The following is a 24,849-nucleotide window of genomic DNA, read 5'->3' as shown; positions in this document are numbered from 1 at the left end:
CTATGGAGAAGGACGATGTAGGTATAGAAATCAGGTTAGGGGATTGTGATATACTTGAACAAATTAGTATTGAGAGGATGTACTAGCAGTTATAGTGGGCTTAATAGTGGATAAATCCCCAGCCCCTGACGAGATGTATCCCAAGCTGCTGTGTGAGGCAAGGGAGGAGATTGCAGGGGCTCTGACACAAATTTTCAGAACCTCTCTGGCCACAGGGGAGGTACCAGAGGACTGGAGGACAACTAACGTAGTACCATCATTCAAGAAGTGTAGTAGGGATAAACCAGGGAATTACAGGCCAGTGAGCCTATCATCAGTGGTCGGGAATTATTGGAAAAAATTCTGAGGGACAGAATTTGTCTCCACTTGGAGAGGCAAGGATTAATCAAGGATAGTCAGCATGGCCTTGTCAGCGGGAGATCAAGTCTAACCAATTTGATTGAATTTTTTGAGGGGGTGACTCGGTGCATGGATGAGGGTAGTGCAGTTGATGTAGTCTACATGGACTTCAGTAAGGCTTTTGACAAAGTCCCACATGGGAGACTGGTCAAGAAGGTAAGAGCCCATGGGATCCAGGGCAATTTGGCACATTGGATCCAAAATTGGCTTAGTGGCAGGAAGCAGAGAGTGATGGTCGAAGGTTGTTTTGGTGACTGGAAGCCTGTGTCCAGTGGTGTACCGCAGGGATCGGTGTTGGGTCCTTTGCTGTTTGTAGTGTACATTAATCATTTCGATACGAATGTAGGAGGTATGATCAGTAAGTTCGCAAATGACACAAAATTGGTGGAGTGGTAAATAACGAGGAGGGAAGCCTCAGGCTACAGGATGTTACAGATGAGTTGGTCAGATGGGCAGAACAGTGGCAATTGGAATTTAACCCAGAAAAGTGTGAGGTGATGCATTTTGGGAGGACTAACAAGGCAAGGGAATACACGATGAATGGTAGGATCCTAGGAAGGACAGAGGATCAGAGGGACCTTGGTGTGCATGTACATAGATCCCTGAAGGCAGCAGGACAGGTAGATAAGGTGGTTAAAAAGGCATATGGGATACTTGCCTTCATTAGCCGAGGCATAGAATATAAGAGCAGGGAGGTTATGATGGAGCTGTACAAAACGCTAGTTAGGCCACAGCTGGAATACTGTGTGCAGTTCTGGTCGCCACACGATAGGAGGGATGTGATTGCATTGGAGAGGGTGCAGAGGAGATTCACCAGGATGTTACCTGGGCTGGAGCGCTTCAGCTATGAAGAGAGACTGGACAGGCTGAGATTGTTTTCCTTTGAGCAGAGAAGGCTGAGGGGGGACCTGATTGAGGTGTACAAAATTATGAGGGGCATAGATAGGGTAGATAGAAAGGAACTTTTCCCCTTAGAGTCAATAACCAGGGGGCAGAGTTTCACGGTAAGGGGCAGCAGGTTTATAGGGGATTTGAGGAAAAACCTTTTCACCCAGAGGGTGGTTGGAATCTGGAACTCACTGCCTGAAAGGGTGGTAGAGGCAGGAACCCTCACAACATTCAAGAAGCATTTAGATGAGCACATGAAATGTCACAGCATACAAGGCTACGGACCAAGTGCTGGAAAATTGGTTTAGAATAGACAGGGCTTGATGGCCGGCGTGGACACGATGGGCCTCATTCTGTGCTGTATGACTCTATGACTCTACTGTTTAATCAGTGGTAAGATCAACAAGGCTTTAAACATTTCTAACTAATTGGTTTTATTAACGTTAAAATACAAGTAGTTTTACAGATAGAGATTCATACAAGCTTTAAGTCAGTAGTAGAACTCAACTCAGAATGGTCAATTCTTCTGCTTCGGGAGACTGAGGGGTTAATTCTCCATCGCCATCCTGTGTGGTGATCTTCTGGTCTGTCTCATGGACTGTCTCCTTCCATCTTACTAAAATGGCTGGTTTATACCCTTCTTGCTGGCAAAATCACACAGTTGGTACTTTTCCACTCTCTTTCCCACGGTTTAAAACAAGTTGATACGACAGCATCTGATGTTTACAGCAGTTTCTCACAGACCATCAAGGCCACGCGGCTGTCTGACCTTTAACCTTCTAGACAGTCTGCTGAATAAAACTTTCCCAATGTGGCCAACCTTCCCAGCATACCCCTCAACAGGCAGCTTAACAATTCCTTGGTTGAATTCATACTGTTCAACAAACTCAGCTCCTTTAACAGGAAATTAATAACTTGGGATTTAGAATTCCAAGATCCCTCAGTCCTCCCTCAGTGAGTGTGAGAGATCAAACAACTCCCTTTAAATCATTCATGGAATCTGAATTGTGCTCACCACAATCGGGCCCCGCCCACAGCATCACCAGGGGGCAGACAAGGAAGTGACATCATCAGTGCCCCCAGCCCAGAAGTGCCATCTTCAAAGTGCCAAAACAGGAAGTGACAGCAAAATTGACCCCAGCCAGGAAGAAACATCACAAACCCGTTTATGAGGACCCGCCCAAAACCGGAAGTGACATCCCCCAATCCCCGGAGCCGGAAGTGATGTCAGAGTCTGTTATGGGGCTTAATTTACCAGGGGGAGGAGTCTGAGAGCCCCGCCCACAGCCTGAGAGAGAGCCCCACCCACAGCATCACCAGGGTGCAGACCAGTGACATCATCATTGACCCCAGCCAGGAAATTACATCATCAGTGCCCCAGCCAGGAAGTGACATCACAGACCCGTTTCAGAGGCCCCACCCCAAACCGGAAGTTACGTCATCAGATTCCCGGAGCCGGAAGGATGTCGCCGAGTCTCAGTTACCGGGATTAATTTACCAGTTTTAGGGATTTGTTCCAACAATAAAATGCTGGAAACACGGGTTCAGTGAATGTGGTTTGAAATGTGTGTAAATGTGTCAGTGAGTCAGTGACTTGGTGAAATGACACAGTCCCGGCCTCGCAGTCCAACTGAACTCGGATCCTGCTCCCAGACCCGAACCGTCCGAGGTGAGTGAACTGGGAATTGTGCCGGGCCCAGAGAGAACCAGAAACATAACCCAAACCCCAGGATTTACTGCTGTTCCCAATGAGAGAGTTTTCCCCCGCCCTCTCGACGCTCCCACACACAATCCCGATTATCCATTCATTCCCATCAGTCTCCACATCCCAGGAATGGGATCCTGAGGAGAAGCTCTGGGAGCAGAGGACTTGGCGATAGTCTTTAAACCTCTCTGGGTGAGGTGGGTAGGGCTGTTTCTGTCCAGTCCGTGTCACTGATCTCAGATCATCAGACAGAACCAAGTTCCAGTTTGCTGTCTTTGGATCCAGGCTCATCGGTGAGCTTTGCCCTAGAGAGAAGAGAAGAGATTGGTCAGACAGGGTTATTCCACTCAGATCAATGATTGACAGCTGCAGGGTAGGAGTGTCAATATTTCCCAGACAGTGTCAGCCCCAGATTACCGGTTAGACTGGATTCTTCCCATGTTAAATCAATGGCCTTCAATCAGAATCCCTGTTCACTAGCAGTGTGTGGGCCCCAGTGCTGTACACTCAGGGCAAACACTACAGTGAGACACACAGTAGCAGTCAGTTTAATCACACAAGCCCCTGGCACTGTGCACACGTTCTCCCAGACACAATGGAGGAGATTCACCGGCACACAACACATCCCTCAGACTCACAGTTACAGCCCCACAATCTCAGCACTGGCTGTACTGGGAACGCACAGCTCACAGGAGTGTGCCTGGGGCTCACTCCCTCCTGTTACTGTTTATCCTGACTACAGGAATGTTCCTGGGCTCCCTTCCTAATGTTACTGTTCATCCAGAATACAGGGGTGTGCCCTGGACTCTCTCCCTCCTGTTACTGTCCCATCCTGAATACAGGAGTGTGCCCGGGGCTCTCTCCCTCCTGTTACTGTCCCATCCTCTATACAGGAGTGTGCCCTGGGCTCTCTCCCTCCTGTTAGTGTCTTATCCAGAATACAGGTGTGTTGCTCTGGGCTCTCTCCCTCCTGTTACTGTTCATCCTGAATTCAGCTTTATTAAAGCCTCCACCATTTTACACACAGCAGTGAGGATTCAGTTGTGAATTGAGATGAATCTGAGGACCCTTCTGTACATTAAACTGTTGCTCCCTGTTCACTCTGAATTCACCAACACCCCCTCGGCCCCAGGTTCTGAGACTCTGAGGAGGGAACAGGTGCAGGAACTTGACCCTCAAATCCCTCACACTGAACCCTGACTGACGAAACAACACAGAAAGACAAAGGGTTAAATAGAAATTTAAAACTGTCAGAGTGATCCCCGTTTCAGATTCTAAACACACATTGGGATACTCCCTCTCTCCCCCTGATCCCAGTCGACTGTTTGATGGCGCTCTGTGGGACAGGGGCTGCCCCAGAGGAGCTGTGTGGGGGAGGAGTTACGTTCGATGGGCCCCTGTATTCAGTGGAAGCTGGCACTGTAAACAAAGCAGACGGTGATTGGGAATTGTGACACAGCGAGGTCCCGACTCCTTCATATTACTCGATGGGGGGGGGGGGGGGGGTTATATATTCCATACTTAGATATTCTGACATTACAACTGTGACTACACCTCAAAAATAGAACTTCATTGGCTGTAAAGCACTTTGGGACCTCCTGAGGTTGTGAAAGGCGCTATATAAATGCAAGACTTCCTTTTTTTTTTTTACTTTACTCTTCAATAATACTGACGGCCCTGTGATGAACGGTGCCCCTTTAAGAGACACTCTGATTAAACATAAGAACATAAGAATTTGGAGCAGGACTATCCCCTACGGACCTTCGAGCCTGCTCCGCCATTCAATAAGATAATTGCTGAACTTCGATCTCAACTCTACTTTCCCGCCCGGTCCCCATACCCCTTGATTCCCCTGGAGTCCAAAAATCTATCGATCTCAGCCTTGAATATACTCAACGACTCAGCATCCACAGCCATTTGGGGTCGAGAATTCCAAAGATTCACAACACTGAGTGTCAAAATTCCTCCTCATCTCAGACTTAAATCCTGCGATTATGCCCCCTAGTTCTAGACTCTCCAGCCAGGGGAAACAACCTCTCCTATATGTTTCAATGAGATCCCCTTTCATTCCTCTAAACTCCAGAGAGAATAGGCCCAATCTACTCAATCCCTCCTCTCATCCCAGGGATCAATCGAGTGAACATTCGTTGCACCTCCTCTAAGACATGTATGTCCTTTCTCAGATAAGGACAACAAAACTGTGCACAGTACTCCCGGTGTGGTCTCACCAAAGCCCCATACAATTGTAGGAAGACTTCCTGACTCTTGTACTTCAACCCACTTGTAATAAAGGCCAACATGCCATTTGCCTTCCTAATTGCTTGCTGTATCTGCATGCTAACTTTCTGTTTTCCCTGTACGAGGACACCTAAATCTCTCTGATCACCAACATTTAATTATTTCTCACCTTTTAAAAAATATTCTGTTTTTCTATTCTTCCTACCAAAGTGAATAACCTCACATTTCCTCACATTATACTCCATCTGCCACCTTATTGCCCACTCATTTAACCTGTCTCTATCCCTTTGCAGGCACTTTGTGTCCTCCTCACAGCTTACTTTCCCACCTAGCTTTGTATCATCAGCAAACTTGGATACATTGCACTCGGTCCCTTCATCCAAGTCGTTAAAATAGATTGTAAATAGCTGAGGCCCAAGCAATGATCCTTGTGGCACCCCACTAGTTATAACATGCCAACTGGAAAATGACCCGTTTATCCCTACTCTCTGTTTTCTGTCCTTTAACCAATCATCTATCCATCCTAATAAATTGCCCCCAACCCCATGAGCCCTTATCTTGTGTAGTAAACTTCTATGTGGCAACTTATCGAATGTCTTTTGGAAATCCAAATATACTACATCCACTGGTTCCCCTTTATCTACCCAGCTAGTTGCATCCTCATAAAACACTAATACATTTGTTAACCATGATTTCCCTTTCATAAAACCATGTTGACTCTGCCTAATCATACTATGACTTTCTAAGTGCCCCATTATCACTTCCTTAATAATAGATACCAGCATTTTCCTGATGACTGATGTCAGACTAACTGGCCTGTATTTCCCTGTTTTCTCTCTCCCTCCTTTCTTGAATAGCAGGGTTACATTTGCTACCTTCCAATCTGCTGGGACCGTTCTAGAATCTAGGGAATTTTGGACGATCACAACCAATGCATCCACTATCTCTGCAGCCACCTCTTTTAGAACCCTAGGATGTCGGCCATCAGGTCCAGGGGATTTGTCGGATTTTAGTCCCATTAGTTTCTCAAGTACTTTTTGTTCACTGATATTAATGACTTTAAGCTCCTCACTCTTATCAGTCTCTTGGTTCCTCACTATTTTGGGTATGCTTGGCAGAGTATAACCCGCCCCTACCTGGCCCATGGGGGGTGAAGCTCTGGCCCATTACAGTGAGGAATGTTTAAAGCAGGTGTTACTGGGGGCTGAGGATTAATCTCAGGCTCCTGATCCACAGACACAGGGAGCTGATATTAAAGTTCGGGATATTCACTGTCTGAACACAACTAACCCGACCTGCTCCCAGTCCCTTATATTGGAGAAAAGCTGCATGTTCTTACTGATGATTCCCAATATGTCGGAGTGGTACTTTTCCCATCCATTCAGCCTCTTCTGGATAAGTTGAGATATATTGGACAGGTTGAGGGTGAGCGCTGGAACATCTGGGTCTGTGATTCTCTGAGTCTCAGTCACTCTAGAATGAAAGAGGAGAGAATGTTTTTATCAGTGGGGACATTTCGATCAGAAACCCAAAGGGGAACGAGTGATCAGTGCAACAACCTGCAGCCCTTCTAATGCTCGTACTGACACCCTGCAGCAACCCATCCTGAAAATGGCAGAATCCCGGGATTGTCAGTCTCCCTGCATTCACACTGATCTCCACACGTGCAGTGGGATCCTGCTTTGCTGCCACTTCAGCTCAGTTTGTGATTTTCAAAGCTGTCTGTGTTCAGTCCAGTGTCTCTGTACTGGAGCCTCATCTTTCCATTATTAATAATTATTATTATCCCGAGGGTCTCCAGTCCGTGCTCCCCCTCGCTGCAGGAACACACTCACTACAATCACGTGAAGTGAGGAGAGGAGAAGGAACAGCCTCCCAGGGACCTGGGATCGGTGGGTTTCCCTCACAGACGTCTCGATTTTAATCCCCTCACACCCCGATGGGCGGGAGAGGATCTGGGGTTAAAACTTCCGGATCGAGTAACCCGACCCCAGCCCGACCCCGTTCCCAGCTATTTCAATTTAAACAAACACAAATCAGGCCATCGACGAGGCTCCTGCGAAAGGCAGGCGGGGCCTCATTAACATTCGAAAGTCACGGCCTGATGTCATAATCAGGGTGGTGAATGAAATGTGAGTGTGGGTCAGGGGGAGGCCGGCGCTGTCGGCTGCCCCACAGCAGATCCGAGACGGGAGGAGCCGACTGGCCAAGGTAAGTGCGAAAGATCAGATCATTTTAGCACTCCTTGTGGGCCAGGAGGAGCAGGAGACCCCCAGGCCTCACAAGGAAGCATTGGGTCTGCCCCAGCCCCAATCTTTCAGTCTTCGTCCCCAGCCCCCCCCTCCCAGTGGGCCCCCGGTCCCTCTCCTCTCCCACCCTCCCTTCCCTCTCCCCCCCTCCCTTCCCTCTCCCACCCTCCCTTCCCTCTCCCAATGGGCCCCCGGAGCCTCTCCTCTCCCACCCTCCCCCTCCCTTCCCCCCGCCCCTCCCTTCCCCCCGGCCCCCCTTCCCCTCCCTCCCTTCCCTCCCCCTCCCTCCCTTCCTTCCCTCCCCCTCCCTCCCTCCCTTCCTTCCCCCTCCCTCCCTTCCTTCCCTCTCTCCCTTCCCCCACCCTCCCTTCCCCCCTCCCTTCCCCCACCCTCCCTTCCCCTTCTTCCCCCCCTCCCTTCCCCCCTTCTTCCCCCCTCCCCACCCTCCCTTCCCACCCCCCCTTCCCCACCTCCCTTCCCCACCTCCCTTCCCCCCTCCCTCCCTTCCCCCCTCCCTTCCCCCCCTCCCTTCACTCCCTCCCCTCCCCCCTCCCCCCTCCCTCTCTCCCCCTCCCTTCCTTCCCCCTCCCCTCCCCCCTCCCTCTCTCCCCCTCCCTTCCTTCCCCCTCCCCCTCCCTTCCTTCCCCCTCCCCTCTCCCTTCCTTCCCCCTCCCCCCTCCCTTCCTTCCCCGCTCCCTTCCCCCCTCCCTCCTCCCCTCCCTCCCTCCCCCCCCTCCTACCGTCCCTCTCCCCCCCCTCCCCCTCCCTTCCACCCCCCCTCCCCCGCCCTTCCCCCCCCCGCCCTTCCCCCTCCCTTCCCCCCCGCAGTGGGCCCCGGAGCTTCTGCTTCCCTCTCTCTGAGTGACGGGGAACGCCCCCACGGGCCCTCGGCTGCAGCCTCCTGCCACTTCTTTTGCTCCTGTCCGCCAGCCAGGCCGTCAATCAATAGGGCCTCCATGTCCCCGGCATTCCCACGTTAACGGCCTCCCCCGCACCCTCCCCACCTCCCCGTTAATATCAGGGTCATAGTGTCCAGTGACACTGACATTCCTGGGAAATCTCAGCACCCACTCATTTCTCTGTTAGTGGATAGAATGAGCCAATCACAACACATTTTACTGTCACTCTGACACTAGGACCCGCCCCGCTCCTCATTCTCCATGGGCTGGTTGACAGAACAAGCCAATCACACAGCACTTACTGAACCAATGGAATAAAGCTGTCACTGACACACATGGAGCCTTTAGGAAGCCTCGGTTAGATACAGGTTGAAATAAAGAATAGATTTGCCTTTCTAATCTAGGCTTTATTAACTTAAAAATCCTGTAGCACATCTTCAACACCCAGTCCCAACTAAAGGCTGGAAAGAACTGAATTTAAGATGGCCACCACAAATCACATGACATCAACTACCAATGAGATTACAGCATATATCCCAAGGCAGGAAACAAACAACCAATCACAATACTTCTTACTAAACATAAAGAATAATCACCACATTCACCCCTCCTTTTAAAATATACTCCAACCTAAATAACCTTTACAATTTATAATTAATTATTTACAACTAAAACTCTGCACAGACAAAATAAAACTATTCAACTTGACACAATACTAAGTGAGCAACAACAAATAGTAACATTGCACATAAGTATTAAGTATCTCTCAACTAAAACAATATATAATATTTCAACAATTTTAAAACATTACTATCAATTTAAAAGTGCATTTTCAATCGGTCGACCGGATATCTTGTTCGTGTCGACCTTCTTAACCTTGGTGAAATTCCTTGCCCTCCCACACCAGGAGACACAGAAGTATCTTCTGCAGGAAGGCTATCCATATCCCGATTTTCAACGGTTTCCGGATTAGAAATCCCATCAGGAGGTAAACTGGGACGGTCATGAACATCCATCGAGGGCTGACTAATAGAAGTATAATTATCTGCAGTCGGATTGGAAATATTTGTAGTATCTGTAACAACATCCACATTATCTGAATCATGACTATTGTTAATATCCTCAGAAGAGGGCTGGCCACCACAAGGAGCCAAGTCTTTAATTGAAACGGTACTTTCTTTCCCATCTTGGAATCGAATATGAGCATATTGGGAATTTGCCTCCAACAGCTCCACCTCCTCCACTAAAGGATCATATTTTGACAATCTAACATGGCGTCGAAGCAGCACAGGTCCCTGCATAGTAAGCCATGAAGGTACCGAATATCCCGTAGTAGATCTCCGCGGATAGTTAAAGAGCCTTTCATGGGGGGTCACATTAGTAGCCGTTGAAAGCAATGATCTAATGGAATGCAGGGCATCAGGCAGTACCATTTCCCCACTGTGTATTCTTAAGGTTCCGGGATGTCAAAGCCACCATAACTGCCTTCCAGATCACCCCATTGTATCGTTCGCACTGTCCATTACCCTGGGGATTATACGGGGTAGTTCTGCTAGTAGAAATTCCCCGACTCTGAAGGTATTCCTTCAACTGGGAAGACATAAAAGAACTTCCCTGATCCGAATGGACATACGCAGGCATCCCAAAGATGACAAAAAGTTGAGTCAGACATTTGATAACTGTAGCAGCTGATACATCTGCGCAAGGAAAAGCAAAAGGGAACCTTGAAAACTCATCCACAACAGTAAATATATATCGGTTTTGAGTAGTTGAAGGAAGAGGCCCCTTGAAATCGACGCTCAAACGTTCAAAAGGAGAAGTAGCCTTTATCAGACGAGCTCGTTGAGGCTTAAAGAAATTCGGTTTACACCGAGCACAGATAGAACATGATGAAGTCATCCGCTTGACGTCTTCAACTGAAAAGGGCAAATTCTTACTGCGTACGAAGTGTATCATCCTCGTAACCCCAGGATGGCATAAGGCATTGTGAAGATTAATAAGCGTATCTCCGTGAATCACAGAACAATAAGCCCTCGACAGCGCATCAGCAGCAACGTTATCCTTCCCCGGACGATAAACTATATCAAAATGGTAACATGCCAACTCAATCCTCCACCTCATTATTTTATCATTCTTAATCTTTCCAAAATGTTTGACATCAAACATAAAGGACACAGACTTTTGATCAGTTACCAACGTAAAATGTCACCCCGATAAATAATGTCTCCATTTACGCAGTGCTTCTACTATTGCATACGCCTCTTTCTCTATTGAAGAATGCCTTTTTCACTATTGTTCAAGGTACGTGAGAAAAAGGCCACAGGTCTTCCATTTTGGTTCCGAGTAGCCCCAATTGCAAAATCAGAAGCGTCCGTCTCAATCACAAAAGGAACCTGCTCATCAATAGAATGCACAACTGCTCCAAGGATATCCTTTTTAAAATTATCAAAACACGTCCTGGCCTCCCATGATAGAGGATATGTCGTAACCCGAATAAGAGGCCGGATCTTCGGTGAAAAATTTGCAATCCAATTAGAATAGTAAGAAAACAGTCCAACAACTCGTTGCAAAGCCTTAGAATTAGTAGGACAAGGTAAATCAATCAATGGTCGCAGACGTTCTGGGTCTGGTTTAATCTTGTTTCCCGAGATAATGTACCCCAGTAGATTTACCTCAGTGGTCGAAAAGGTACACTTCTCTTTATTGAAAGTTAAACCAACTTTTTCCGCAGCTTGAAGGAATCTTTCTAAATTAGAATCATGCTCCACCCTTGATTTGCCACACACCACGATGTCATCCAAGTATGAAAAGGTGTCAGAGAGAGAGTTATCACTTATAAAAGCATCCATTGCCCGTTGAAAACAAGCAACACCATTAGTAACACCAAATGGTATTCAGCAAAACTGATACAGCTTTCCACCAGCCTCAAAGGCCGTATATGGTTGATCCTTCTTAACAATAGGAATCTGATGATAAGCACTCTTTAGGTCAATAGTGCTAAAAACCTTATACGGAGATACTTTATTGATAAGCTCATCAATCTTAGGCAAAGGGTACGCATCTAATTGAGTATACCTATTAATAGTTTGGGAATAGTCTATCACCATTCGTTTCTTATGTCTCTCGTTAGTCGTGACAACTACCTGTGCCCGCCAAGGCGAACAACTAGGTTCAATGATTCCTTCCAATAAGAGACGTTGAACTTCAGAATTAATAAATTCTCTATCCTGACTGCTATACCTTCTTGACTTGGTAGCAATTGGCTTACAATCCGGCATCAAATTGGAAAAAAGTGATAATGGAGAAATGGATAAAGAGGTTAATCCACAAATAGATAAAGGTGGCTTAGTCCCTCCAAATGAAAGACTAAGAGACTCGTGTAACTGAAGCACATCATGACCAATCAAAATATCCGCACAGAGATTAGGCAAAACAGATAGGCGTATATCAGTATACGTATTACCTAGAAGAATCAATTTCACACGGCAACAACCAGCTACTTGTGAAGTGAGAGTCGTCTGAGCCATACACACCTGATAGGAAACAGGCGAAATTTTCAAATGCTTCTCCTTTGCAAACTGAAGACTTATAAAACTCTCGGTACTGCCCGTATCTATAAGGGCCTTCACTTCCAACCCATTAACTTGGGCTGTAACTATAGCTTTGTTTAGGCCATGAGCAAATGCAGCACAAATTGATGCAATAAACGCCCTATCTAAAGGCTGAATAGTCACAGAGGAGGTAATTGAACCTGATGATTTACACACACATGCGTAATGACCTCTCTTGCCGTATTTACTACACACAGCCTCCCGAGCAGGACACTTCAGACGAGGGTGCCGGATGTTCCCACAAAAATAACACTTCTGAATCCTAGAGGCAACAGCCGCTGAAGTAGAAACTTTCAGAATCTAGTAAACCACTCCTATTAAGTCCACATAATTCCTTTTCATCCGGAACTGCCGAAACCACAGTCACAGGCCGATTAAAAAGAGCATAAGAATCCGAACTTCTCTGAGCCACATCCAATGTAGAAGCTTGCTCAAAAGCACTCTTAAGATCCAAAGTCTTATTTTCTAACAACCGCTGATGAATTGATCTAGACAGTAATCCATTAATAAAAGCATCCCGTACCGATTCTTCCTTATATTCTTCAGCCATCACGGCCTTATAATTACAGTTAACACTAAGGCACCGAAGTGCTTGTAAATAAGTATCCAAAGATTCTCCCACCTGCTGCCTACGGGCAGATAGAAGGTGACGTGCAAATACCACATTCTTTGGTTTAACAAAAATCTTTTCCAATGTAGAAATAGCCACTTCGTAAGTTTTACAGTCCAAAATATACTTATACACATCCGGAGCAATGTAGTTGATCAGCATATTCAGCTTATTTAGAGACTCTTGATCCAACACGCCCAAAAAGTTTTTAAATGTACAATACCAATGTTTCCATTTATCATCCACTCCTGCAGAATTAGGGTCAGCATTGAATCGTTCTGGTTGAAGATATCGCTCCATTCTGACATAAAGTTAATAAATTGAAATAAAGAATAGATTTGCCTTTCTAATCTCGGCTTTATTAACTTAAAAATCCTGTAGCACATCTTCAACACCCAGTCCCAACTAAAGGCTGGAAAGAACTGAATTTAAGATGGCCACCACAAATCACATGACATCAACTACCAATGAGATTACAGCATATATCCCAAGGCAGGAAACAAACAACCAATCACAATACTTCTTACTAAACATAGAGAATAATCACCACACAGGTCACTGCAGCTTTAACTCTCTCTCACTTCCTGTCTAACAGGTTCCTGAGAAGCTCAACACACCGATGGAACAGCTCATGTCACTCAACAACAACAACGTGCTTTCATATCGTGCCTTTAATGTAGTAAAACATCCCAAGGCACTTTACAGGAGCTTGGTCAAAGAGGTAGGTTTTAAGGAGCACCTTAAAGGAGGAGAGAGAGGTAGAGAGGCGGAGAGGTTTAGGGAGGGAATTCCAGAGCTTGGGGACCAGGCAGCTGAAGGGGCGGCGGCCAATGGTGGGGCGAAGGAAATCGGGGATGTACAAGATGCCAGAATTGGAGGAACGCAGAGATCTCGAAGGGCTGGAGGAGGTTACAGAGATAGGGAGGGGCGAGGTCATGGAGGGATTTGTAACACAAGGATGAGAATTTTAAATTCAAGGTGTTGCTGAACCAATGGTCAATGTAGGTCAGCGAGCACAGGGGTGATGGGTGAACAGGACTTGGTGCAAGTTAGGATACAGGAAGAGTTTTGGATGAGCTGAAGTTTATGGAGGTTGGAAGATGGGAGGCCGGCCAGGAGAACATTGGAATAGTCAGCTCAGGGTCACACAGGACACTGAGGTTACAAACAGTCTGGTTCAGCCTCAGACAGTGAGCAGGGAGGGGGGATGGAATTGGTGGCCAGGGAACGGAGGTTGTGGCGGGGACTAAAAGACAATGGCTTCAATCTTCCCAATGTTTCATTGGAGGAAAGTTTGGCTCATCGGAGACTGGATCTCGGACAGGCAGCGTAACCAGACAGATGCAGTGGAGGGGTGGAGAGAGGTGGTGGTGAGGTAGAGCTGGGAGTCCTCAGTGGACATGTACAATCTCCCATTTCCCACAGGCTGCCTGAGCCAATAACCCCTCAAACCCCAGTTACACATCACTCAATATTCCCACCATTTGAAAGCTCCTTATCTGGGAAGGTTTCCAAGCCGTGATTCTACTTTCACTCTTCTCTCAGATACAGCTGAAGGTTCCCTATCAGCAGCAGCTACTGTATGACTGAGAGGAACTTACCTGGAAAGGAGCTGCTTCGAGTTCTGTGAATAAAGAGAGGAGATCAAATCAGTCAATGAACAAACCAACACCCAATGGAACCAAACCGTGAATTTGGGATTGAGAGTAAAGAGTTCAGTGTGGGACAGTAGGTGGGGCCAGTCACAGGAATGGGGAATAATCCCACATTTCACTGCACTCCATCCTGGGGCAGCACCAACACTCCGAGGGCAGGGCTGAGGGGCACCAACACTCCGAGGGCAGGGCTGAGGGGGCACCAACACTCCGAGGGCAGGGCTGAGGGGGCACCAACACTCCGAGGGCAGGGCTGAGGGGCACCAACACTCCGAGGGCAGGGCTGAGGGGCACCAACACTCCGAGGGCAGGGCGGAGGGGGCACCAACACTCCAAGGGCAGGGCTGAGGGGGCACCAACACTCCGAGGGCAGGGCTGAGGGGCACCAACACTCCGAGGGCAGGGCGGAGGGGGCACCAACACTCCGAGGGCAGGGCTGAGGGGGCACCAACACTCCGAGGGCAGGGCTGAGGGGCACCAACACTCCGAGGGCAGGGCTGAGGGGCACCAACACTCCGAGGGCAGGGCGGAGGGGGCAGCACCAATGCTGGGTCCCACCAACAATCTTCAAACAATTCAGCCCTCACACCAGCCTCACACAAACGCCCCATTCCCCAGCCATGGCCCTGTTTATATTGAAGATGTACCTGAATAAAGGAGAGAGGGTCCCTCTGTACCAGACTCTGGGTTTCTCCATCTATTAATGAAATCTGTTCCATCCTCTTGTTTAATGCTTCAGAACAGCTTCTAATCGGAGAGAGAGCTCGGAGCCCCTCCTCATCGATCAGTTTCAGTGCGTATTCTTCATCTTCTTCCAGCTGTCTCCTCCATTCAGAGAAGCTCTTCGATAGCTTTCCTTTCAGCTCATTGATTCGTGTCTGAAACCCAAACCAACTCTCATTACAAACGTCCCTTCCACACAGCTGTTACCCTGAGCACACGGCGCTCTCCAGGGACGGGACAGTTTGTTTAGATCACAACTCGATCACCCGTTAAAGATAGACAAGCAGTGGAGGGTGTCTACTGGGAGAGAAAACAGAGTTTAACCAGAGTTGCCTTGAGCCTTCTTAAAAAAACTGCAAAGGAGTTAACCCTTTCCACTGACAGCTGTTTAAGTTCACCAAGCAGCAACTTTAGTGTTGCTGAATGAAATTTAAAGATATTGGACATTATTACATTTAAGTTTCTTAATTTTAAGTTAATATTTCCCCACAGTGAATGAAGGAAAATTATGATTTGATAAATTAACCCCTTGGGTTCTTAAGCAGAGCCACAATGGATTCTCTGCTTTCTTTTGTTATATGGAAGTCACCTTGTAAACTAATTGTAGCACTTCTGTCTCTAATGATAAAACTCTGTGTAAACCACCTAGCCTGGGAATCACTGGTTTCTGAAATTGGAGTTAAGATAAATTGATAGAAATGAAATTTAACATTGACAAAACCGGTCAGTTCAACAGTACTGCTTTTTGGGTTTTGGGATAATTTTGAAATGACAAAATGGACCCAGGCACTATATATTGGGTTACTTTCGGGAAAATAAAAGATCCTCTAAATTAATGATAAATAAAAAGTGTTAATAACTTGGACCAAGTGAGAACGTGTGATCTATGCTTTCTATCTTAAATATTGTACTGGACAGTAAAGTTCCTCCAGGGCTGATGAATGAGATATGAATGGTAATTAATGGGATGTGTACAATGGAGAGAGGAAGTGATTGAGGGTGTAAGATAGAAGCAGGAAAATTACACGACCAAATGAGAATGTTCCGAGCTTTCTATTGAAAGGCAGAAAAGTGTAAAGAGTAGTAAACTGACAGCTTTCTCTCGGAGACATTAGTGTCCCTGCATTGACACATACTCCACCGAGAAACTATATAATTAATGAAACAATCAGAATAGAGTTAAACACACTGGTACCTGTTAGAGGAATTGAAATTGAAGTTGAAGTGAAGAGATACATGGAATTTGGATTGGACGGCTGAGGGCGTCTTTGGGCTTGTGTGTTCCCAATTTCCAGAGGTAAGGGCTAGACACAAACAGGATTGTGGGAGGGTCGATATGACACCCTTCATGATCAAGAGGGAAACCCACAAACCACATAAACAATATCCTACTTAATACTGGATGGTTTAGAGCAGTATCAGATAGCCGAAGAGCAGCATGGGAAGCCGTACTTATCCCAAAGGATAAGTCCGTACAGATTGTTAAAGACGGTGGATTAAACCCTGCGGGCGGCATATTAACGGAAGGAGAAGAACATCAGTGTGAACTAGCGGTAGAGGATGAGGAAAGTTGTGGGGTAAAAGATAGCCCACTTGAAGGGGAATGTGAAGTAATGCTTGTCGATGGTTCTAGGAAATTTAGAAGTGGTACACCCCATACGGGATGGGCAGTCGTGAGGAAGGATGGTCGGGTGGTCCGACAAGGGGCTCTGGAAGGAGGGGACTCCGCCCAGGTAGCGGAACTGGTAGCTCTTACCGAAGCATTACAGGCTTGTCAAGGGAAACGAGTGAATATTTACACCGATAGTCGGTACGCATTCAGCGTAGTCCATGATTATATGGCCTCATGGGCTTGAAGGGGATTTATAACATCCTCAGGGTGGTCACATTATACATGAAGTGCTAGTAAAGGCATTGGTGGAGGCTGCAGGGCTCCCACTGGAGGGAGCAGTAGTCAAGGTAAAAGCACATCAGAATGGGGGCGATTGGATACAGAAAGGATACGAATGAGCTGATATGGCGGCTAAAGGGGCCGCAGGAAATATGCCCCCTTCTCCGGCCCCGGTGGTAGCTTGCGCCATCGGACCAGAGGAAACAAATATGGTGCAACTGCCCGAAGATACGTCAAAGGGAGAGAGAGAGGTTTTGGAGAGTCACAGGGCAAAGGAAGATGTGACTGTGGTATGGGAGAGTCACAGGGCAAAGGAAGATGTGACTGGGGTATGGGAGAGTCACAGGGCAAAGGAAGATGTGACTGAGGTATGGGAGAGCCACAGGGCAAAGGAAGATGAGACTGGGGTTTGGGAGAGTCACGGGGCAAAGGAAGATGTGACTGGGGTATGGAAGTTAGAAGGGGCAGACCAGGTGGTAGCCCCCGAGTGTATCAGGCAGAATTGACTAGAAATCTATCATGGGGATATACATCAGGGACATGGCAAAGCACTGCCAGAGGTGCCTGATCTGTGCGCAGTATAACCCAGGAAAGGGGATAAAGGTTCTTATGGGAAATCACCCGAGACCGAAGGGACCATGGGAAAACCTACAAATCCATTTCACCGGTCCCCTTCCAAAGAGTAGGGGAAAGACCTACTGCCTGGTGATAATGGATCACTTCACTCGCTGGGTAAAGGCCTTCCCAACACGAGATTGCACCGCCGTTACGGCCGCAAGAATTTTGGCAAAGGAGGTGATACCCCGGTGGGCGGGTCCCCCTACAAATAGATACAGACCAGGGGACCCACTTTACTGGTAGGATCATGAAGACGGCATGTCAGTTACCGGTGGTAAAGCAGAGGTTCCACATACCTTACTACCCTCAGAGTTCCGGAATACTCACAATGGCGGCCTGGTGGACGGCCGTGTTGGCGATCACCCTCCTGACAATTACAGTAGCGTGGGAGGCGCCCACCGGGCGCATCGATAAAAGTACTTGATTACATCCAGAACAATACATGCAACTGCCACAGGGGGGGAAAGGGGAATGGATAAAGAAACCCAATATATGGATCACGGACCGGGTCACCGCACGTACCCATACGACCAAGGTATGGAAAATAAATCCCAAATGTAAAATGGGACAAGGATACTGGGACACTATCTGTGGCAGCAACCATGAACTGTCCGCCCCCGGTCAACCAGTCCGATTGGAACCGCCTCCCTGCCCATCACAAAGGGAAAGTTCAGTGTCCGGCGCCCCGGGCGGTTGGTCCTATGGCACCACGTAAGCAGACTCCTTCAACCCGGTCTGGATCCCTGTTATCGGACCCAGAAGTGACAATTATACACAACTACAAATTAGCGTGAATACTGATGGAGATATAACAGTCAGCGGCATATATGATGACGCCGGACTGTGACGTTGGTTATACTCCTGCTCGCTGCACAAAGGACAGCGCGGAAAAATGAGGGGTGCGGTCATCAGTACCGTCAACATTATAGCAAGGTGGACTAAATTTCCCCCATTCATTTGGGAACCAGGACTTGTGGGACAATATTGCCAAGAATTGTGTAGCGATGTTCTTAAGCGGTTGGGATGTACTGATATAAGATGCATTGATTTAACAACATGTGGATATCAAAAGCCGTCGCGATGTCCCACCACGGTGCCATCTCCAATGGATGGCATGATCAGTGTCGGGGGTCCAAAGGCACTGTTACATGATGTAACTATGGTCACTTTAGAAGTAACCTATAACCTGAGCAGTATAGTGCCAGCGTTAGAGGCCAATGGTGGTGATCACCCACCATCAATTACTTGGGCTAAGCATAAATTGCAGCGATTACTTAGTGATTATAAGGACCACATAGCCCCCGAAGTAGAGGCCCCCAAGGGGCGGCAGAGACGGAAAATATATGGGGAAGTGGGGGGCTTGTTTGGAAGTGCCAACTTGGTCCTAAATTCATGGCAAATCACGGGCCTGGGTAGCTATGCCTCCTGGGTGGCGCAGGAAAGTGCCAAGGGTCTGCGGTTCACAGCTCAGGGAACGGAGTATGCGCTTACAGCAGTAGAAGTGCAGGGAATCTGGTTACAGAGAGGTATAGAGGTCCTAGGGAAAGCCGTAATGAAGGCGAGTGATTTACAGTCCAAGGGGCGAGCATGTGATATGCTGGCTTGGGACTTGATTGACAGTGTTGAAGCAGACATTGAAGACATCAGGATTGGGACGGTGCCCCGGCAGGTGCAGAAGGAAGTCAGCAGTCTTAATCTGATTAACTGGGAGGAAGATAGACAGGAACTCCTGGTAACCCGACCAGCAGGCAGGGGGGCCTGCAGATGCATTTAGATTTCTAATGCTGATGCCACAGGGGCACAAGAATGGGACATATAAATGGGGATGTAAAGTAGAGTCTCTGGGAGTGGTCAGAGGCGAATCGGCGTACCAGGTGGGTACCCGCGGATACGTAGCACCTGGCAAGAATGGCAACCTCCTTATGACCATGGATGAGTGCTGTACTGTGTAGATTTCAACAAACCCAGTACAATAGCAAAATGCTGGAAGCCTGTTTGGCCCAGTGGTAGGGGCGAGGTGCAGTTGGACCTAGAAGCACAGACACACCTGTGAGTTTCAATTTAACTTTGGAAAAGACATTTACTTTGGACAATGAGCGTCTCGATAGGTGATTTAACGGTGAATAGATGATTTAACTTTGGACATCGAGACTTCGTGTTTTAATGGGTTTCGATGGATCTTCAATGGATAAGACAACGATGCCAATTTTGCCGGAATAATGGACTTCCTGGCTTCAATGAAAAACATTTTAACCTTGGACAAAACACATCAGCAGTAAGACTAAATCACATCAAATATGTACCACAGGGAGGGGGAGACAAGATAAGGAGTTGTCTTCCATCCCCCAGCCCTGTACGTGTCCTGTGGTTTGGATTACTGGGTGTGGATTGTTGGGGGAAGGCCCAGACTCGAAAAGGCGGGACGGAAGAACTGTAAGAAGGAACCACACACAGCTCTCTCTCCCTTTCACTCAGAATCTCTCTCGGAAGCTCTCTCTCTCGGAAGCTCGCTCTGACTACAGCGACTGCCAAGTGTAAGAAGGAAGGGAAGACGGTCATCTCCAGCTCCCAGCCTGCAATCGACGTCGGACACGAACAGCCGGCTGGGTGATTTTAAATATCAGTTGACTCTACAAGGGGTTTGTGCTGTGTAGGCAGCTGCAGTCAGATAAAGGAGGACGGGGACAGGTCATCTCCGATCCAGGCCCACAGTCCACAATGGGAACGACTGTCCGGATGGGTGATTGTAAGTTTCAGCCAAATCTGAACAGGTTTTTGTCTGTGTTTTGTTGGTTTTAATAAACTAACAGTTTTGGGTTGAACCTAATCCTTTGTGTCATCTACGATTTTGTTCCTGTAAAACCCAGAGTCAAGGTACCCTTGTAAGGACGAGGAAACCAAATACCTTCCATATCTTGGCGACTGTGGCAAGGACTCTTGAGGTGTGGAGCAAAATAAGGCACAAAGTAAGGGCAACAAACTCTTGGGAGGCTAAGGTAGTCTCAGGGAGGCTAAGGTGGTCTCAGGGAGGCTAAAGTGGTCTCAGGGAGGCTAAGGTGGTCTCAGGGAGGCTAAGGTGGTCTCAGGGAGGCTAAGGTGGTCTCAGGGAGGCTAAGGTGGTCTCAGAGAGGCTAAGGTGGTCTCAGGGTAGCTAAGGTAGCCAGAGTAAACATTTCTGAGCCAGGGGCAAATGAAATGATGTACTCTCCGCAGGAGAAAACGGCAGAGTGGGCGGTTAGAAGTAGCCGTAGGAAGTCTATGGGGGCTAAGGTAGCCTCGTATATATGTAGCAAGTTAGACATTTCTGAGCCATGGGCACGAGGAATGTTACACTCTGAGGATCCGCAGGAGAAAGCGGCAGAGTGGACGGTTAGTGTAAACCATAAAAGAACGAGAGAGAAGGCGATTTGGCTACTGTGTCTACAGAAGCAAACCTCAATTCTCAGGGAAAAGGTGAAACAGCTGGAAGATGAGAAAAGGGAACTAGAAACCAAGGCAAGCGATAAGGACGCCGTCATAGAGCGACTGACGAAAGATTTAAGTGAAGAAAGGCAGGAGAGAAAGGTTAAGGAGGAGAGGGTGCAGAACAATTTTGAATACTTACAGTGTCAGGTGTCAGAGGGTAAGAGGCTGTGTCAGACTCACTGCGAACAAAGTGAAAGGAATCTAGAAAGAGGCGAAGAGGCGGAGGAACGATTGAAAGGTATCAGGGTAGCGAATAGAGTAGCCCAAACTCCGGGTTATGAGGGGGCAGATCACAGGCCTTGTAATGAAAAGATCTGTAAGTTGACCTTAAAACTATCCGGGGCCAGAGGGATGGTTCATCTCATGTCACCTGGAGAGGTTGTGGAAGACTGGGATATGGAGAGTAAAGAATCAGATGATGGGCCCCCGTACAGCGAGCATCGGCCGGCTCCCGAAGCACCGGGACCACCGAGACCAATGTGTCCCCTACGACAGCAGAAGTTCGGTCTGCCACCAGTGGGCGGTGGCCCGGTGCCATTGCAGAACGATTATGTGCTCCCATTTACACCGCTTCAGCTACAGGGAATGCTGACGAGTGTGGCTAAATTAAAGCAGGGAGGAGACGCCTCCGTTCATTTCGCCAATGTAGAGCAGGTAGGGGGCATTAATAACTGCAACAAGCAGGAGATGAGGAAGTTGATATTGTTCTCCCTAGAAGGGAAGCTATATCGGAGTTTGTCGGCAGCCACCAAGGGGGAGGAACCGTGCACGGCTTAAAAGATGAGATCTTGGTAGCACTAGGGCACAGCCAAGGTAGTCCGTTCTTGCAGGTGGAGCAGACGAGGCAGCAGGCAGGCGAGTTACCAGATACTTTTGCAGATAGATTGTGGCCGACTTACGTGAGGGCCACTGGAGGAGATCTAGTGCGCGCAGAATTAAGAGGGGCTCCCAGGAATCATTGGCTGAGGACCGTAGTGTCCAACAGTTTGCTGTGAATCAGCGCAAAGGCTGAGTCATGGTTTGACCCAGAGGGCCTCCACAATACGGAGATGGGTGTGCTGAGGAAGCTGACTCTAGCTTTCAAGTCAGGACAAGGGAGGAAGAGGAGAAACACACGGGGAAGGTGCACGAAGTGAAAGGGAATGTGAGGAGTAAAAGGGAATGGAGACAGGAGGGAAGTAATGCGGGTCGATCCCAAGCGTGTTGTAACTGTGGGAAGTTGGGACACTGGAGTAAGGAGTGTAAGCTCCCGAAAGGGGGGAAACCAGGGCACGAGGGTCCCAAGGTAGAGACAAACCGAGGGAAGGTAGAAGACGACCCAATAAAAATCTTAGTGGCCGCATTACAGCAGGTTCTGGGCAAGGATAAAGGGAAACTGGATGTTGCTGTGGGTGACAGAGGACCCAGCGCGTCTGCACCCTCACTGTGACGGGGCCGCGCCCAGCCCGAGTACCTGTGTCCGCTCATCTACAATGAGTGGGGTGTGGAAATATGATTTTGCCCTTACTAGTGCATGATGGGATACTTGACATCTAATGTATTTTTGTATCATTGCCGCTGGACTAAAGTCGAGTCAGCAGCAATTAACGTAATCTTCTGACCTATTGCAAAAGTTAATCACAAACTGCCAGAACAATACATTGCAGAACTATTGGGTAACCGCACCACGTTTTGTACGCTTGCAAACTGAGAGGTGATAATGACATCTGATCAAAGAGTGAAAAGTTCTGTTAAAAGTTAATCTCGTTCTGCATGAATACTGAAATAGCTTTGTACAGAGTTGACTTGCTAACTTTTAGACATGATCATATGGAACTTGTGTTCTTCACTGTATAAATATGGTAATCAGACATGAGTAAGCAAATCATTTTTGGTAACAAGATTCAGACAGAACCTCCTGACAGAATGTAATTAACTAACCTTGTCTGAAGATATTTCTGTCCTGCTGACCTTTTGATTGTCCTTGTGCCAAACTCTTAATTTGTTTTAACTCTTAATTCATTTAAAAATGATACAATCCCATTACACGTGATTTATGGAACACTTGCTTGTTTGAGTGTATCAATATGCTGCATTCACAGATGTTCTCTGGAGTTGTGAGCCGAGCCATTGACTGGGCTCTCGCTCCCCTTGTGCAAGTCAAAATAAAGCTTTGCTTATCTGACGGTATTTACGTGTTTCAGAGTCTTACTCGGAGTCGAGATTTTGACGGGGCAGACCATGTGTAGATGTGAAAGTGGAGACCGTTAGGGGAAGGTATTTGATAGATACAGGCGCCTCTAGCACGGTGGTCCACTCACCGAATCCGACCACTTCCCCATGGTCGAGCGGGGTCCCATTTACACTAGCAGGTTTCACAGGTAATGAACAGGCTGGGGCGGTATCGAAACCCTTAACAATAGAATTAACAATAGAATTAACAATAGAATTAGGACCCAACGTAACAATATGGGAAGGGAATCAGAAGGCTGATGTACCTGCCAAAATGGGGGTAGGGGAAGGGATACCTTGGGACCCGTACCGATCTGGACAGATCATGGCTGTAAAAGGGAAAAGAGAGACCCAAGGAGGTACAATTGCCACCCGATTTGAAACAGGCTCAGTTGCAAGATGCATTCCTTAAAATGGTAATTAAGGATAAGGAATGTGGGAAGCCTGTAGAGGGACCTTTGGAGCAGCAGACGTAGCAGTGAAACAGGGGATGTTAGTCAAGGGCAATAGGTGGGTCGTGTCCATGCAGTACAGGGAAGAATTTTTGCAGCCAGCTCATGGGGGTCCGGGGGCCGGACATACAGGGCCAGAAACGAGTTGGAATAAAGTGGAGGCTGTGGGATGGTGGCCCCAGCTCAGGGAAGATGTAAGGGATTATTGCGAGAACTGTTTAGTGTGCGCGGTGAATAATCCAGACCCCCACCGAAGGAAGGTTCCGTTGGGACACACAAGGAGGGTAGAGGGACCATGGCAGTCTGTACAGGTAGATTGCATTGGGCCACTGCCCACCACAAGTAGGGGCAATAAATATTGTCTGGTATTAGTGGATACTTTCTCGAAATGGGTGGAAGCTTTTCCTTGTAGGGCAGCGACAGCGTTAAACACGGCGAAGATTCTAGTGAAGGAAGTGTTTTCCCGGTGGGGACTGCCCCGATAGTAGAGTCAGATCAGGGAAGTCATTTCACCGGACTAGTAATGCAGGACACCCTGAAGCTGCTGGGAATACAGGGAAAGTGGCATGTGATGCATAACCCCCAATCATCGGGTATAGTAGAGAGGATGGACCGGACCTTAAAAGAGAGGCTTAGGAAAGAGATAGGAGAGGTCCTGAAAAGATGGGATGAGGTCCCACCCCTGGTCCTAATGAGCATCAGAGCCAGTCTCTGTAAAAGTACGGGACACTCCCCGCATGAGTTAATGACAGGGGGGTCGCTGAGAACCCCGACTCATGTGTTGGTCCTGGTCCTGACCCAAACACAGGTTCAGCAGGTCACACGGGACAGGTTTGTTAGAGATCTGTACCATACTCTAAGGGGGCTGCATTGGGAGGCAGCTAACAATATGGGAAGGCAGCACCAACAGAATAAAATGCTGTTGGAACCACGAGTGGAAGGTAGGGGACCAGGTAATGGTCAGGAATTATGCCAGAATAGGGGCATTCGAGCCATTATTTAAAGGACCCTATAACATCGTGGATAAGGCAAGTCCTATGGTCGATGCGATCCAGCTGCCGAGGCGAGTAAAATGGTTTCACATTAACCAGTGCAAGCTGTACGACTCCGGAGAGAGAAGCACAAAACGGGCCAAGGCCCAAGGAACCGTAATGAGTTTGATCAATGTGAGCCTTTCTCCCGTGCTGTGGGATGGTGAGGATGACTCAGAGGGCGGAGCGGTGAGACGAAGTAGT

The 24,849-nt window shown here is 47.9% G+C and overlaps 1 protein-coding gene and 1 long non-coding RNA gene across 6 annotated transcripts in view; one reads left to right on the top strand and one right to left on the bottom strand.

Annotated features, from left to right (window-relative positions):
* Positions 1-1,704: 1,704 nt before the first annotated feature.
* Positions 1,705-24,849, bottom strand: part of LOC147114245 (E3 ubiquitin/ISG15 ligase TRIM25-like) — a 58,050-nt gene continuing 34,905 nt past the window's right edge. Inside the window, exons 3-7 of one of the 5 annotated variants that reach the window (XM_085995925.1) lie at positions 14,902-15,132; positions 14,201-14,223; positions 6,570-6,703; positions 4,277-4,411; positions 1,705-3,297 (exon numbers count right to left, since the gene is read on the bottom strand). In XM_085995925.1, the coding sequence (XP_085852051.1) occupies positions 2,777-3,297; positions 4,277-4,411; positions 6,570-6,703; positions 14,201-14,223; positions 14,902-15,132 (1,044 nt within the window). In that variant the 3' untranslated portion in view covers positions 1,705-2,776. Of the gene's footprint in view, positions 3,298-4,276; positions 4,412-6,559; positions 6,704-14,200; positions 14,224-14,901; positions 15,133-17,782; positions 18,303-24,849 lie in introns of those variants that run through there. The other 4 variants (XM_085995924.1, XM_085995923.1, XM_085995922.1 and 1 more) reach the window with 4 other exon arrangements.
* On the top strand, positions 7,347-14,470 carry LOC147114246 (uncharacterized). The gene is made up of 3 exons (XR_015079393.1): positions 7,347-7,441; positions 13,195-13,320; positions 14,145-14,470. It is a non-coding gene; the product is annotated as an uncharacterized LOC147114246 (long non-coding RNA).

The sequence above is a fragment of the Somniosus microcephalus genome, chromosome 8 (genome assembly GCF_052327205.1).
Source record: "Somniosus microcephalus isolate GS21.2 chromosome 8, FLI_Smic_1.0, whole genome shotgun sequence".
In the NCBI taxonomy this organism is placed as follows: domain Eukaryota; kingdom Metazoa; phylum Chordata; class Chondrichthyes; order Squaliformes; family Somniosidae; genus Somniosus; species Somniosus microcephalus.
This window is presented reverse-complemented; position numbering and strand designations above follow the sequence as displayed.